Source organism: Glandiceps talaboti, chromosome 6, assembly GCF_964340395.1.
Source record: "Glandiceps talaboti chromosome 6, keGlaTala1.1, whole genome shotgun sequence".
Lineage (NCBI taxonomy): Eukaryota > Metazoa > Hemichordata > Enteropneusta > Spengelidae > Glandiceps > Glandiceps talaboti.
In genome coordinates this window covers 3,558,661-3,574,167 of record NC_135554.1, presented here as the reverse complement: position 1 = coordinate 3,574,167, position 15,507 = coordinate 3,558,661, and the positions used below count along the sequence as shown (strand labels likewise).

The window sequence follows — 15,507 nt, the reverse complement described above, 5'->3', positions numbered from 1 at the left end:
ACATCACACATTTATATATGATGTAAACCACAATGAAAGGTGTAGTGGTCACACAACTATGGTTGATGCAATGTTAAAACATGATGGTAAACATGAAGTTACAACCTTATGAGCCAGTTTTACTGAGATGATGGATAAACACATCAAAATACTTTACCGGAAACCCAGCACTGTATATAACATTAGAAGTAAATTTTATCATCATATCAACACCTCAGCAGTATATAGTATATACAGAAGCTGTTATCATTCAAGACGTGAAAGTTTTCCAAATTTGGTAAGAAGTGCGAAAATGAAATTCAGCAATGACATTGACATCAGACCCCTCCCCCCACTAAACAAACAAAGTTCTCTTATTGAGCTTGTGTGACATTGTCCCTTATAAAGTTGATATGAAGCAACAAGGTCAGGTTGTCACTTATTGCAATATAGTAGCAAGTATGCCATGAATTAACTAAGTTGAACAAAAAACATGGAATATATACTCTGGTCATTCTATATCACAACAACATGCATCTACATCACTGGTTCTGCTGTGTTTGAAATATTGATTAAAAACATTCAAAATTGCCATTACTTAATTTCCCTAATTTTTCTTTGATATTACTGGTGCTGGTATAATTATGATATTCCCTGATATTCTTCTTCATTTAGCAGGAAAATACTTGTGAATTAAGGGGGCCTTGTCACTACAAGTCACTAGACTTGTAGTGACAAAGGCCTCTCAGGTCACCCATATTTTCCTTGGCTGAATGAAGGAAAATGTTGGGGAATAATGTCTAGTAAGGAAACATTTGCAACCTTGTCATATATGAAAGGTCAAGAATGTTTTACAACAAGTTCATCATACCTAAAACCATGATCCAAAATATGTAACTTGGGAAGACATCTTACATGATATGAGAAACATTGCAATTGATGCTAGACCTTCAAACTGAGGGTCACTGAAATGTAAACAAATGACAATATAGTTATAGAAAACTGGGAAAGGAATACAATGTGTGACTTTGTGAGAACAGAGTACGTTTCATACAAATGATTGGAAGGTAATACACAGGTGCTATGTACCATCTTAACTAAGCCTATCAATTTGTTATGTGTTAGTTGTCATGCACACACACACACACACACACACACACACACACACACACACACACACACACACACACACACACACATGGATGTATATGCACATGCACACTCACTCATATATATATCCATCTCAGGGTCCCATGCTATGAAAACCTGGTCAGTAACTGGAGATGAACAAACAAATCTTTGTTTTCCAAACAGATATAGCACAATTCATTAAATATTTTTCCTATGTTCATGCTATGATGGAAATGGGTAATTTTATGTATTTTATGTGTGCATTAGGTCTCAGACACGATTGATCAAGATGTTATCAAGTGGATCACAGTTATCATCTGAAGACATGCAGAGAATATTACCACAACTGTCTTTGTTCTCTTCAGTCTTCTTACAAGCTTTAATTACTTTACATGATGCAGAGTTCTATGGAGATACAGGTCAGTATAGACTTGAGTGTAGTCTAAAAAATAGAATTATTTTATGAGTTCTATGGAGATACAGGTCACAGACTTGAGTGTAGTCTAAAAAATAGAATTATTTTATGAGTTCTATGGAGATACAGGTCAGTATAGACTTGAGTGTAGTCTAAAAAATAGAATTATTTTATGAGTTCTATGGAGATACAGGTCAGTATAGATGAGTGTAGTCTAAAAAATAGAATTATTTTATGAGTTCTATGGAGATACAGGTCACAGACTTGAGTGGAGTCTAAAAAATAGAATTGTTTTATGAGTTCTATGGAGATACAGGTCACAGACTTGAGTGTAGTCTAAAAAATAGAATTATTTTATGAGTTCTATGGAGATACAGGTCAGTACAGATGAGTGTAGTCTAAAAAATAGAATTATTTTATGAGTTCTATGGAGATACAGGTCAGTACAGATGAGTGTAGTCTAAAAAATAGAATTATTTTATGAGTTCTATGGAGATACAGGTCAGTGACTTGAGTGTAGTCTAAAAAATAGAATTATTTTATGAGTTCTATGGAGATACAGGTCAGTACAGATGAGTGTAGTCTAAAAAATAGAATTATTTTATGAGTTCTATGGAGATACAGGTCAGTACAGATGAGTGTAGTCTAAAAAATAGAATTATTTTATGAGTTCTATGGAGATACAGGTCAGTGACTTGAGTGTAGTCTAAAAAATAGAATTATTTTATGAGTTCTATGGAGATACAGGTCAGTACAGATGAGTGTAGTCTAAAAAATAGAATTATTTTATGAGTTCTATGGAGATACAGGTCAGTACAGATGAGTGTAGTCTAAAAAATAGAATTATTTTATGAGTTCTATGGAGATACAGGTCAGTACAGATGAGTGTAGTCTAAAAAATAGAATTATTTTATGAGTTCTATGGAGATACAGGTCAGTACAGATGAGTGTAGTCTAAAAAATAGAATTATTTTATGAGTTCTATGGAGATACAGGTCAGTATAGATGAGTGTAGTCTAAAAAATAGAATTATTTTATGAGTTCTATGGAGATACAGGTCACAGACTTGAGTGTAGTCTAAAAAATAGAATTATTTTATGAGTTCTATGGAGATACAGGTCAGTATAGATGAGTGTAGTCTAAAAAATAGAATTATTTTATGAGTTCTATGGAGATATAGGTCAGTATAGATGAGTGTAGTCTAAAAAATAGAATTATTTTATGAGTTCTATGGAGATACAGGTCAGTATAGATGAGTGTAGTCTAAAAAATAGAATTATTTTATGAGTTCTATGGAGATACATGTCAGTACAGATGAGTGTAGTCTAAAAAATAGAATTATTTTATGAGTTCTATGGAGATACAGGTCAGTATAGATGAGTGTAGTCTAAAAATAGAATTATTTTATGAGTTCTATGGAGATACAGGTCACAGACTTGAGTGTAGTCTAAAAAATAGAATTATTTTATGAGTTCTATGGAGATACAGGTCAGTATAGACTTGAGTGTAGTCTAAAAAATAGAATTATTTTATGAGTTCTATGGAGATACAGGTCACAGACTTGAGTGTAGTCTAAAAAATAGAATTATTTTATGAGTTCTATGGAGATACAAGTCACAGACTTGAGTGTAGTCTAAAAAATAGAATTATTTTATGAGTTCTATGGAGATACAGGTCACAGACTTGAGTGTAGTCTAAAAAATAGAATTATTTTATGAGTTCTATGGAGATACAAGTCACAGACTTGAGTGTAGTCTAAAAAATAGAATTATTTTATGAGTTCTATGGAGATACAGGTCAGTATAGATGAGTGTAGTCTAAAAAATAGAATTATTTTATGAGTTCTATGGAGATACAAGTCACAGACTTGAGTGTAGTCTAAAAAATAGAATTATTTTATGAGTTCTATGGAGATACAGGTCAGTATAGATGAGTGTAGTCTAAAAAATAGAATTATTTTGTGAGTTCTATGGAGATACAAGTCACAGACTTGAGTGGAGTCTGAAAATAGAATTATTTTATGAGTTGAGTGCAAAATTTCTACATACCACATGACCACATATTGACAAATCACAACCTAGGAAATGGATTAGGTGTATAAATAAAGCAGTTCACTCAGTGCAAACCTTTAGTAGGGGATGATATGTGGATATAGATATGATGGTCTTGTCTGTCTGTCTGTCTGTCTGTCTGTCTGTCTGTCTGTCTGTCTGTCTATGTCTTGTCTCTGTCTGCCTATATGTCTTGCTGTCTGTCTGTCTGTCTGTCTCTTTCTGTATGTCTGTCTGCCTGTATGTCTGTCTACCTGTATGTCTGTGTGTTTATTTGTTTGCTTGTCAATGTCAGTGTCTTAATTGTTAGTCTTTGAGTACTTTGATGACTAAAACTGTGAAAGACAGTTTGGAATCTGCTTGTATTATGTCGGTCACAAAGATTTGTTGTACCTGAGTGTGATGAACTATCGTGTTTTAAAACTAAAGTGAAGACTCACCTGTTCAGAAAAGCATTTTTAACATAAGTGACTTTTCTTCAATATTTTTTTTTTGCTTGTATTACAGGTTACACTTTCTAGTGACTTTTTACCAGTGATTCTTATTTATCATTAATGACTTCTAGAAGTGACTTTTTGCTATCACAAGTACTTTTTAACGGTGATTCTTGTGTATCATTAGTGACTTCTAGAAGTGACTTTTTGCTATCACAAGTACTTTTTAACGGTGATTCTTATTTATCATTAGTGACTTTTATTACATGGGACTCTTTATATTGTCAGTGAACTTTGAGACTCTCTTAGTATGTTTTCCACTAGTAGTTTTTATTGCTTTTGTAGTGTTTCAGTGCCTATGAACTTTTAGGATATATGGTGCTATACAAGTGCTACTATTATTATTATTATTATTATTATTATTATTATTATTATTATTATTATTATTATTATTATTATTATTATTATTACCTCTGTTATTACAGGAAACAGTAGAAGTTTGATGCCATTCCAGTTATCAGAGTTAGTGTTAATAAGTCGAGTATTATGTGATGCTTGTCTTGGTATGGTTGAGTTAGCACATCCTGAAACTAAACCTAGTATTACAGACAATTATAGAAAGGCAATGACAAGTGTTGGTGTCTATACCAATCCTGTATCTTCTCAGCAACTACAAGAACAGACTGAAAACTGGGCACATGTCTTCAAGGTAAACTATTTACGCTAGTATTTTTAAGTTACCCTCTTTTGTTTTTGTGTAAATGGTCTATCAAAATGCAACAAAATTGTTGTGTCTTCATTTTGAAAACATTCTCAGTGTAAACAGGATTGAGGTGTTAATATCACATGGGGGCCGTTTGATATATTTTTAAATTTGAAGAATAAATCACAGCAATCATTTCATTTATTACATGACCTAGCCTGTAACCATAGAAATATTACTTTTATGTAAACAATTGCAAAGGCCTTAAGGGTATGTTCATTTTGCAAAACCTTGTCTGATAAACCTGCTGAGATATGAAAGTAGTGAAAGATGCAAGTCATTCTAGACTTGTACGTATGTACTTATTTACTGCTGGAAGAATGATAGACAGATACTGTCTACAACTGGTGGAAATCTTCTATTTGTTTTATAATCATGACATAATTAGTCTCGCTATTCTCTCATTTTGTAGTCTTACTGAATTATTTATTATTATTATATCATCATAAGTTATTATTATGCCCACTCCAGTGACTGTTAAATCTTGCTGACTTTGATCATTTGATGACTAACTACTATATTGTGTAATGACATGTGTAAAGATAACCAATGTAATTACTATAGGTAAGTATTCAGCTAACCATGTCATGTCTATTAATTTAATTACTATAGGTAACTACTCAGCTGGTTAAACAGTTACATGAACGTGATATTCGACGTCAGTTTTGTCCTGATGATCATTGGTTGTCTAAACACATATCCATTACAGCTGACAAAGTATGTATAATAACAGTTGGATTTATCTTTCTCATCTGTTCTTTCCTTTCTGTTTTTTAGCACAATTGAACTGATAAGGTGTGTGTGTGTGTGTGTATGTGTGTGTGTGTGTGTGTGTGTGTGTGTGTGTGTGTGTGTGTGTGTGTGTGTGTGTGTGTGTGTGTGTGTGTGTGTGTGTAAACAACTTAAAGTCAAAAACTGCCAGACTGATTGCCATGGTATTTGTATTGCCATGGTATTTGGGTGTCTAGTTGGGAAATTGTTCAGATCAAAATGATCTTACCACCAGTGTGTGATTGGGTCATAAAATGTGATTTTTGGTCAAAAAATCGGTTTGAAATTTGATGGGAACATTCTTAGGGGTGTTTAGATTAAGAAATTTTCACGACATGATGATTCCATAAGTGATATATAAATTAGGGCTTAAAATGTCTCTTTTTGGTAAAAATCTTTAATTCCAAAACTACTGAGCAGATTGGGCTGAAATTTAATGGGGATGCATCTGGGGGTGTATAGGTGAAGCAAATAATGGTCTCATCAGTGATATGCAAATTAGGTATAAAAATGTGAATTTTGGTCAAAAACTTATATCTCAAAAAACTTGGTCATTGAGACTGAAACTTGGTAAGATGTTTTTAGAAGTATTATGATGCAGATTTTCTTCAAAACATTTAGACACAATTGGCCCTAGCATCCATGACCATGCCCTTAGCAACAATGAAACGGCAGTATATTTTGATCAAATGACAACATCATCTGGAAGGCAAGTGAGTAAACATTCAAAAAATATATGCAAATACCCCTAGCAACCATGACCATGCCCATATCAACAACTAAATGGTGATGTATTTCACAAAGATAACAACAGGGATTCTTAGACAAGTAAACAAACATTCAAAAAGTATGCAAATATGCCTAGCAACAAGACTATGCCCATGGCAATAGCCAAATGATCACAGGTATTTCAAAGATAACAACAGGGATTAACAGACAAGTGAATAAACATTCAAAAAATGCATGTAAATGTGCCTGGCAACAAGACAATGCCCATATCAACAGCCAAGTGATCACATACATGTACATTTGTAGATTGCAAAGATAACCTTAACAATTCATAGACAAATGAAAGAACATTCAGAAAGTGTATGCAAATATGTCTAGCAAAATGACCATGCCCATAGCAACAGCCAAATGATCACGCATATTGCTAAGATGATAACAGGGTTGGATAGGCAACTGCGTAATCATTCAGCAAATGAACACCTATACCTAGCATGGATCAGCATGTGGGTTGAGGTTATCTGTATGTTACCATAACTTCAGGTTTAGATAACATTTATGTATGAAAGTAGACAACCCAACAATTGTTTGAAGGACAGATTAACAAATTGCTTTACTTTACAGAGATATGTGCTTGAACACATTATTCTGTGTACTGTATGCTTTTGAAAGACACAGTAATATTATATTATAGCATTACCAATTCCAGTGAATTTTGTGACGTCATCGCTGTACATTATTACTGATAATGTACTCCGTTATTGGGCATCGCGGCCCCGGAACAAGCATAACAATACAAGCTTATGTCCGTAAGGTATTTTTTCGAAATGTATGTTGTTACTTATGATTGTCATTTCCACTGCTTAAAAATACAATGCATTCATGAAACAAATTTGTGTTCACAGCAGTTCATTGAAGTGTATATGTGTGTGTACGTGTACGTACGTGTGTCGCTATGATTAGTATTCAGCTTCCGGGCCGAACATGGCAGACGATGTTCAGCGCTGTGTATATTATACGTTGTTTTGCATTTCTCGGTCTACAAATTCACTGGAATTGGCAAAACTATAAAATAATAACAATAATGTACGCCCTCCCAGTCCATAATGAACTCAAGCAAACTTTGCACTCCATAATGGGCTCGGCTGTCGCCTCGCCCATTATGTCGTTCAAAGTTTACTTTCATCCATTATGGGCTGGGAGGGCGTACATTATTGTTTAAGTAACAGTTGGATGTTAGCTTTCGAAAGACACAGTACTAGTAATAGTAGGGATGTTAGTTTGTGAAAGACACAGTAACAGTAGGGATGTTAGCTTGTGAAAGACACAGTAATAGTAATAGTAGGGATGTTAGCTTTTGAAAGACACAGTAACAGTAGGGATGTTAGCTTGTGAAAGACACAGTAATAGTAATAGTAATAGTAGGGATGTTAGCTTGTGAAAGACACAGTAACAGTAGGGATGTTAGCTTATGAAAAACACAGTAACAATAGGGATGTTAGCTTTTGAAAGACACAGTAACAGTAACTGTAGGGATGTTAGCTTGTGTCTTAGAAATCCATCCTACAAAGTCTACTATGTTGAAGTAAGAATCATATTTTACACTGCAAGAATTCCCTGTACTTATTTATTATTTTATATAATTCATATATACAATTTACAAACCATGATATTTGTCTGGTTTACATATAACCCAGCTAGTGAATTATGGTGAATTGAGAATTTCAAAGTTCCTGGTAAGTTTTTCCATGCTAACATGGTAGAAATGAGGTGATTAATATTTTTCCTCTTCTTCCTCATACCTAGTCCAATAAGATTCATCGTGGTCACCATGCAGGCTTTGCAAGGATGGGTAGTATGCGAGTATCTAACAGACTTTGGTCTTTACGTCATTCCATGGCACTTAATAGTTATACTGGCAGTTTAGCTATAGATGAAGAGTATCCACCAATGACAACTACAGAGGCAAGGCAGCTGACTATACTTACTGAACTACCATTTGTTGTGCCTTTTGAGGAGAGAGTAAAAGTGAGTAGTATTTAGACTGTCACATCTGATCAAGTGGTAAAGTACTTGATTTGTATGTTTCTTTTGCATATCTAGATATGAAATTAGTTCATTCAAGATGATTATATATCCAAATATACAGTTCAATAATTGTCCAGTAATCTATTTAGACTGACATACAGAAAATGATGCCAACTGTCTTCAAATGAAAATTCATCTGATAGTGTGTTAGTAAACCATAGTATCAAATTGAACATTCACAAACTTAAGGGTTGTTGATTGCTGAGCAGTTTGCTCATATGCCTCTTACCTCTGCAGCCTGGGTTCAAACCTGCCAGGTGTCCGCTGGGTTTGATTAAATTTACCATGCTGTAAGTAACAAGAATGTCATTCAGTTTGACTACCATACAATGCAGGTTTTCCTACGGTACTCTGGTTTCCTCCTGCACTAACACTGAACCAAAGGAGCCTATAAATGGGACTAACTCCTGTTGGTTATTCGATAAATAAATAAATGAATAAATAAATCAATGAATAAATAAATAAATAAATAAATAAAACAAACTTGAACATAATTGAACAGAGACAGAGGGCAGTATAAACTTCCAGGCACCTATGAGCCCTTATTAGGCTCACCTGTCTGTAAATTCACATGTACCAAATAGTGAGTCAATCTGTTGACAAAGACTGAAGTGTGTGCACTTGAAAATTCCTGGTACAATTTACAAGTTTGTGTTTGGAACAAAAGTTCAGTTCCATACTATGGTACCAACTGTTCAATAATGAAAATAAAATGAAACGAAAGCTTTGATCTCAACTATATATTGTTATCTGATATATCCATTGTATATATTGTTATCAGATATATCCATTGTATATATTGTTATCTGATATATCCATTGTATATATTGTTATCAGATATATCCATTGTATATATTGTTATCTGATATATCCATTGTATATATTGTTATCTGATATATCCATTGTATATATTGTATATATTGTTATCTGATATATGCATTGTATATATTGTTATCAGATATATCCATTGTATATATTATTATCTGATATATCCATTGTATATATTATTATCAGATATATCCATTGTATATATTATTATCAGATATATCCATTGTATATATTATTATCTGATATATCCATTGTATATATTGTTATCTGATATATCCATTGTATATATTGTTATCAGATATATCCATTGTATATATTGTCTATATTGTTATCAGATATATCCATTGTATATATTGTTATCAGATATATCCATTGTATATATTGTTATCAGATATATCCATTGTATATATTGTTATCAGATATATCCATTGTATATATTGTTATCAGATATATCCATTGTATATATTGTTATCTGATATATCCATTGTATATATTGTTATCAGATATATCAATTGTATATATTGTTATCTGATATATCCATTGTATATACTGTATATATTGTTATCAGATATATCCATTGTATATATTGTTATCAGATATATCCATTGTATATATTATTATCAGATATATCCATTGTATATATTGTTATCTGATATATCCATTGTATATATTGTTATCTGATATATCCATTGTATATACTGTATATATTGTTATCAGATATATCCATTGTATATATTGTTATCAGATATATCCATTGTATATATTGTTATCTGATATATCCATTGTATATACTGTATATATTGTTATCTGATATATCCATTGTATATATTATTATCAGATATATCCATTGTATATATTGTTATCTGATATATCCATTGTATATATTGTTATCTGATATATGCATTGTATATACTGTATATATTGTTATCTGATATATCCATTGTATATATTATTATCAGATATATCCATTGTATATATTGTTATCAGATATATCCATTGTATATATTGTTATCTGATATATCCATTGTATATACTGTATATATTGTTATCAGATATATCCATTGTATATATTATTATCAGATATATCCATTGTATATAGTTATCTGATATATCCATTGTATATATTGTTATCAGATATATCCATTGTATATATTGTTATCTGATATATCCATTGTATATACTGTATATATTGTTATCAGATATATCCATTGTATATATTGTTATCAGATATATCCATTGTATATATTGTTATCTGATATATCCATTGTATATATTGTCTATATTGTTATCAGATATATCCATTGGATATATTGTTATCAGATATATCCATTGTATATATTGTTATCTGATATATCCATTGTATATATTGTTATCAGATATATCCATTGTATATATTGTTATCAGATATATCCATTGTATATATTGTTATCAGATATTTCAGGGTCTATTGATTAAAGACAAAGAAGAATTTCAAGGTGGTGAACTTTCTAACTTTCTGACTGGTCCAGTTATTGACATTGTTATTAGAAGAAACTATATCTATGAGGATGCCTTTGATAAGTTGAGACCTGAAAATGGTAAGAATTCATTTTTTTAGCTCCGCTGTCAGCGAAAGCTGAAAGCGTAGCTTTAGGTATAGGTTGTATAGAGTATAGAGAGTGGAGTGAATCATAGGTGTCCGTCAAACTTTTATATTTTCATTATTTTCTCCGGAAGTGACAGTCAGTATTCTTAGATATTTGGTGTGCATGTTCCCTTGGGGGAGGCTATTCAGATTTGTTCATGCCAAGTTGATCTGTGCCATTTTCAATTTTTTATGATTTTTTTTCATAAAATGTCATTTTCATCATCTCCGTGAAAACTTATTGTCAGATTGCATTGATATCTGGTGTGTTGATGCGCAGGGGGTAGCTTACTCAGGTTTGTTAATTTCAAGTCAGCACATCTTCATTTTTATTTTTTATGATTTTTTTTTTTGTAATTTGAAAAAAAAATGAATATGTTAATGAGCATAATGACCGACGCCATATTTGAAATCAGTCGACGAGACTTTAAGTAAACTGCCACTTTTCAAAAGACACTATTGACGTCAAACAAGCAATGTAATATGTGCTATAGTCATAATTCTATGCATTGGGCGCCCAAATGCATGAAGTGACAAGCGTTTATTCGAAACTGGGTTGTAAACTTCAAATCCAAATTCTGCACCCCTTCTACATAATCAGCTAGTCCGCAACGTCCTTATTTGCATACTCTATCCTGATTCGACCAGAAGCTGAAGCTGACCTCATTTGACCGGGCGATTTTCCACAGCAAGTAACAACACAGGACGTTCTTGGTACTCACTAAAATCTCACTTCAGACCCACTATAAAAATGTGATGTTTTCAGATAACATGTAACTTGTGATTAATTCTATATTGTCGTGCAATTTGGAGTGACAGTGAACCAGAATTAAGACAACTTGCGTAAGGAAGGCATGCGGTTGAAGTTATGCAAGAGCAGTCTCACTGCGGACTGTGAATCAACCAAATTTTGTTTATTGGCCGACAGTTCACATGTAAAGTTAAACGACATGAACGTGTCTTGCCATTTCCAAAATGAAAATATTTGGCAAGTAAAAATAATTAAAATAATCACAACTTTAATTTGGCTTCAGACTTTGCATTATGTTTTGCGTATCTTTCCCCGTTTTACATGTCAGTAAATCCGAAAAGGTTCTCTCGTCATGTCATCAGTGATCATACCGCGAGGGGCTGCTTTGAGTACGAGCGAAGTGAGGCATGTTGAGGTATTTTGTTGAGAATTATAAATATTGCGAAATGTCAAGTACAATGTTTAAATACAATGGAATGATGAAAAAAATGGCCGAGTCTGCTGACAGGCGCCGCGCCGGTCACAAGAAACACTGTAAATTCCATCTTTCTTAGTTTCCGTACGGCGACAACCCCAGGTACCCGGATGCACGAGGGACTAACCCGGAAGCAAGTCGTTGTCAGCCATACGTTACAGTGGTAACATCGTCCGAGAAATCGCTTCGTTCAGAGTGTCATTATTCACAGAATTGTTGTTTTCGAGTGAAAACACGTCTTGAATTGTATAAATCTAACAAATGAAGACATGTCAAGTTATATTTTGAAAGTTGTATCGCTAGTTTGAGACGATTTTCTCACGTACTATCGAGGCTTACTTGGACTTGGACCTTACTCCAGTTCATGAAGTTTAGCCAGTCCGATAATTCTTTCTGGTTTAGTTTACAACACTTTTGATCACGCAGATTTTGTTGTTGTGATGAAAAGAAATTTAAAAAAAAGATCACTTCAACCATTTCGTTGTGTTTTCTTTATGAAAGGTAATAGAACATGAACGAGTGTTACCACTGTAACGTATGGCTGCCAGAATGACTCTCTTTCTGGTACTTGGCGGGGATTGTCGCCGTCCGGAAACTAAGATGGCGATTAATACATTTCTTCCCTATATATATCTACTACAACTTGTACAAGTTGAATGTTGTTGACTTGGTAAATTTGTTAGAAAATTGAAAGTCAAATTGCCTCAAAATTATTTTAGATCCCTAGTTTATTTCATTCATCATTAAAATTTCCCAGGGTTAAAGCTGTAAGACAATGGAATTATTTATAGCCAACCTCAAAATCCTCTTTTTTTTTCTTTTTCTTGTGTGCATTTCCCAGTCATTTTTTTTCTGAGATTTTGTGCAATTTTTCATAACAGTAGATTTTTGTTATAAAATGGTGACTATGGTATAAAAGTACAATACATTACCAACTTCTGTGTAAAATGTGTTTTACAGTGAGACATCATATGAACCACTAACCACTTTATTGCATCGCTAAAACAAAACTGCATAGTGAAGAGCTGAAGAACTGAACCACTTCTACGTGTCACCAAAATAAAAAATAAAATGAAAAAAACAGCGGAGCTATTCTGACCGATAGGTCGCTTGTTTAATGATACAATAATTTGGTATACAAATACCTGTAAGATAGACATTGTTATGAAATGATAGTTTTGATATACAAATACCTGTAAGATAGATATTGTTATGAAATGATAGTTTTGATATACAAATACCTGTAAGATAAACATTGGTCTTCTTCCAGAAAAATTTCATTCACTGCAAAGACGGACTTAGTGTTTAATATATACAATGTATGTAAACCTTTAATGTAAGAAATCATCTAATTGATTTACCTAGGTAATCCTTGACAACAGTTAACAAAAACTTTGCCAAGGTTGTTGTAAGACCAGCTTGTGAAGTTATTGTGATATTGTAAATTTTTACCGATTTCAATTTGGAAAACATTAGTCTGTAAGGTATGGTGTTATGGAGCACCCTCACACATCTGTGAACCAAGAGGAGGCCGGTAAGGGCAGAACAACTTGACTTATCTTTAATACAGTCTAGGATAACATGGAAAGTGCAGTTACTTCCTCACTCTTTTCATTTGACATGATTTGGTATGGTCTTGCCCTTCAAGTGTTCATATGATTAATTATTTTGTTTTTATGATATTATCTACAGAACCAGATTTGAAAAAGAAGATGAGGGTACAGTTGGTTAACTTTCAAGGTTTAAATGAAGCTGGTATTGATGGAGGTGGTCTTTTCAAGGAATTTCTGTCTGAATTGTTAAAAACTGGATTTGACCCAAACCGTGGGTTCTTCAAAACAACTAATGATAGATTATTATATCCTAACCCACAAGCATGTCTTCTACATGATGATTTTACCAAGCATTATTATTTCCTTGGAAGAATGCTTGGAAAGGTAAGTTGGTTGGTTGGTTGGTTAGTTCTTGGTGGAGTGAGTGGGTAGGTGGGTTGGTTTGTTCTCAGTGGAGTGGGTTGGTTGGTTGGTTAGTTCTTGGTGGAGTGAGTGGGTAGGTGGGTTGGTTAGTTCTCAGTGGAGTGGGTAGGTTGGTTGGTTAGTTCTTGGTGGAGTGAGTGGGTAGGTGGGTTGGTTTGTTCTCAGTGGAGTGGGTTGGTTGGTTGGTTGGTTGGTTGGTTGGTTTGTTCTTGGTGGAGTGAGTGGGTAGGTGGGTTGGTTTGTTGTCAGTGGAGTGGGTTGGTTGGTTGGTTGGTTGGTTGGTTAGTTCTTGGTGGAGTGAGTGGGTAGGTGGGTTGGTTAGTTCTCAGTGGAGTGGGTAGGTTGGTTGGTTAGTTCTTGGTGGAGTGAGTGGGTAGGTGGGTTGGTTTGTTCTCAGTGGAGTGGGTAGGTGGGTTGGTTTGTTCTCAGTGGAGTGGGTAGGTGGGTTGGTTTGTTCTCAGTGGAGTGGGTAGGTGGGTTGGTTTGTTCTCAGCGGAGTGGGTTGGTTGGTTGGTTGGTTGGTTGGTTGGTTGGTTGGTTGGTTTACTATTACATGTAGTATGTAGGACAAGTGATGTCAGACTAATAGTCAGCAAATTAAGAACACATGCTGATAGAACATACAGGGTTTTTTTTTTGTACTCTCTAAATAAATTTATATATTGTTCCAAAATACAATACACTAGATAACAATAAAACATGCTGGATTTGTATATATATTGTGTAGAATTATTTGATTAGAATATTTTATCATGCAGTGATCATTTCAGCTACATAATAGCTAACTGATGTTTTCATTCTTGTTTATAGGTGTTATATGAGAACATGTTAGTTGAATTACCATTTGCCAGTTTCTTCTTATCCAAGTTATTAGGAAGACATTCATCTGATGTAGATATTCATCATTTGCAGTCATTGGATCCTGAAATGTACAAGTAAGTTCAGTACAAGATATGTTTTATTCTAATCTTTCACATCTATTCATAGACCATAGGAAATTATTACTAGACAAAATAGCAAGTTTTACACCAAACTTAGCTCATATGATTATACATAGTTACAGCATTGAATGACATCACAAACTACATGAATCTTTCAATGACTGAAACCACACACCATCTACAATATTAAGACATGTGACAACTATTTATTTCTGTAGTTCTTTAGTGTTATGTATTTTGTGTCTTATAAGGCAGATTGCTGTATGTGGCTTGCTCTTTGTAGTTTTTTGTAATGATATATTACGTTTCAATGTAAATACAAAGAACTCAGTAGCAATGTGATAGTTACCACACTTGTAACCATAGAAACACATTTACAAACAATTAACTGAAATGTTACAGTCAGAGTTTTAAAGGGATGGTTTCAATTGATGTTTTTTCGTTGTTCTCTGTTAGAAACCTGCTTTTCTTGAAGAATTACGATGGTGATGTAACAGATCTAGGACTTGATTTTACTGTGGTTGATAATGACCTTGGGGAAGCCCAGGTAAGAT

The 15,507-nt window shown here is 33.5% G+C and overlaps 1 protein-coding gene across 1 annotated transcript in view; it reads left to right on the top strand.

The window, feature by feature from the left end:
• Window positions 1-15,507, top strand: part of LOC144436709 (ubiquitin-protein ligase E3C-like) — a 39,489-nt gene that overhangs the window by 12,642 nt on the left and 11,340 nt on the right. The window contains exons 11-18 of the mRNA XM_078125562.1: window positions 1,378-1,529; window positions 4,496-4,719; window positions 5,386-5,490; window positions 8,077-8,298; window positions 10,619-10,763; window positions 13,729-13,973; window positions 14,823-14,947; window positions 15,410-15,500. Coding sequence (XP_077981688.1) covers window positions 1,378-1,529; window positions 4,496-4,719; window positions 5,386-5,490; window positions 8,077-8,298; window positions 10,619-10,763; window positions 13,729-13,973; window positions 14,823-14,947; window positions 15,410-15,500 — 1,309 coding nt within the window. The remainder of the gene's footprint in view (window positions 1-1,377; window positions 1,530-4,495; window positions 4,720-5,385; window positions 5,491-8,076; window positions 8,299-10,618; window positions 10,764-13,728; window positions 13,974-14,822; window positions 14,948-15,409; window positions 15,501-15,507) is intronic.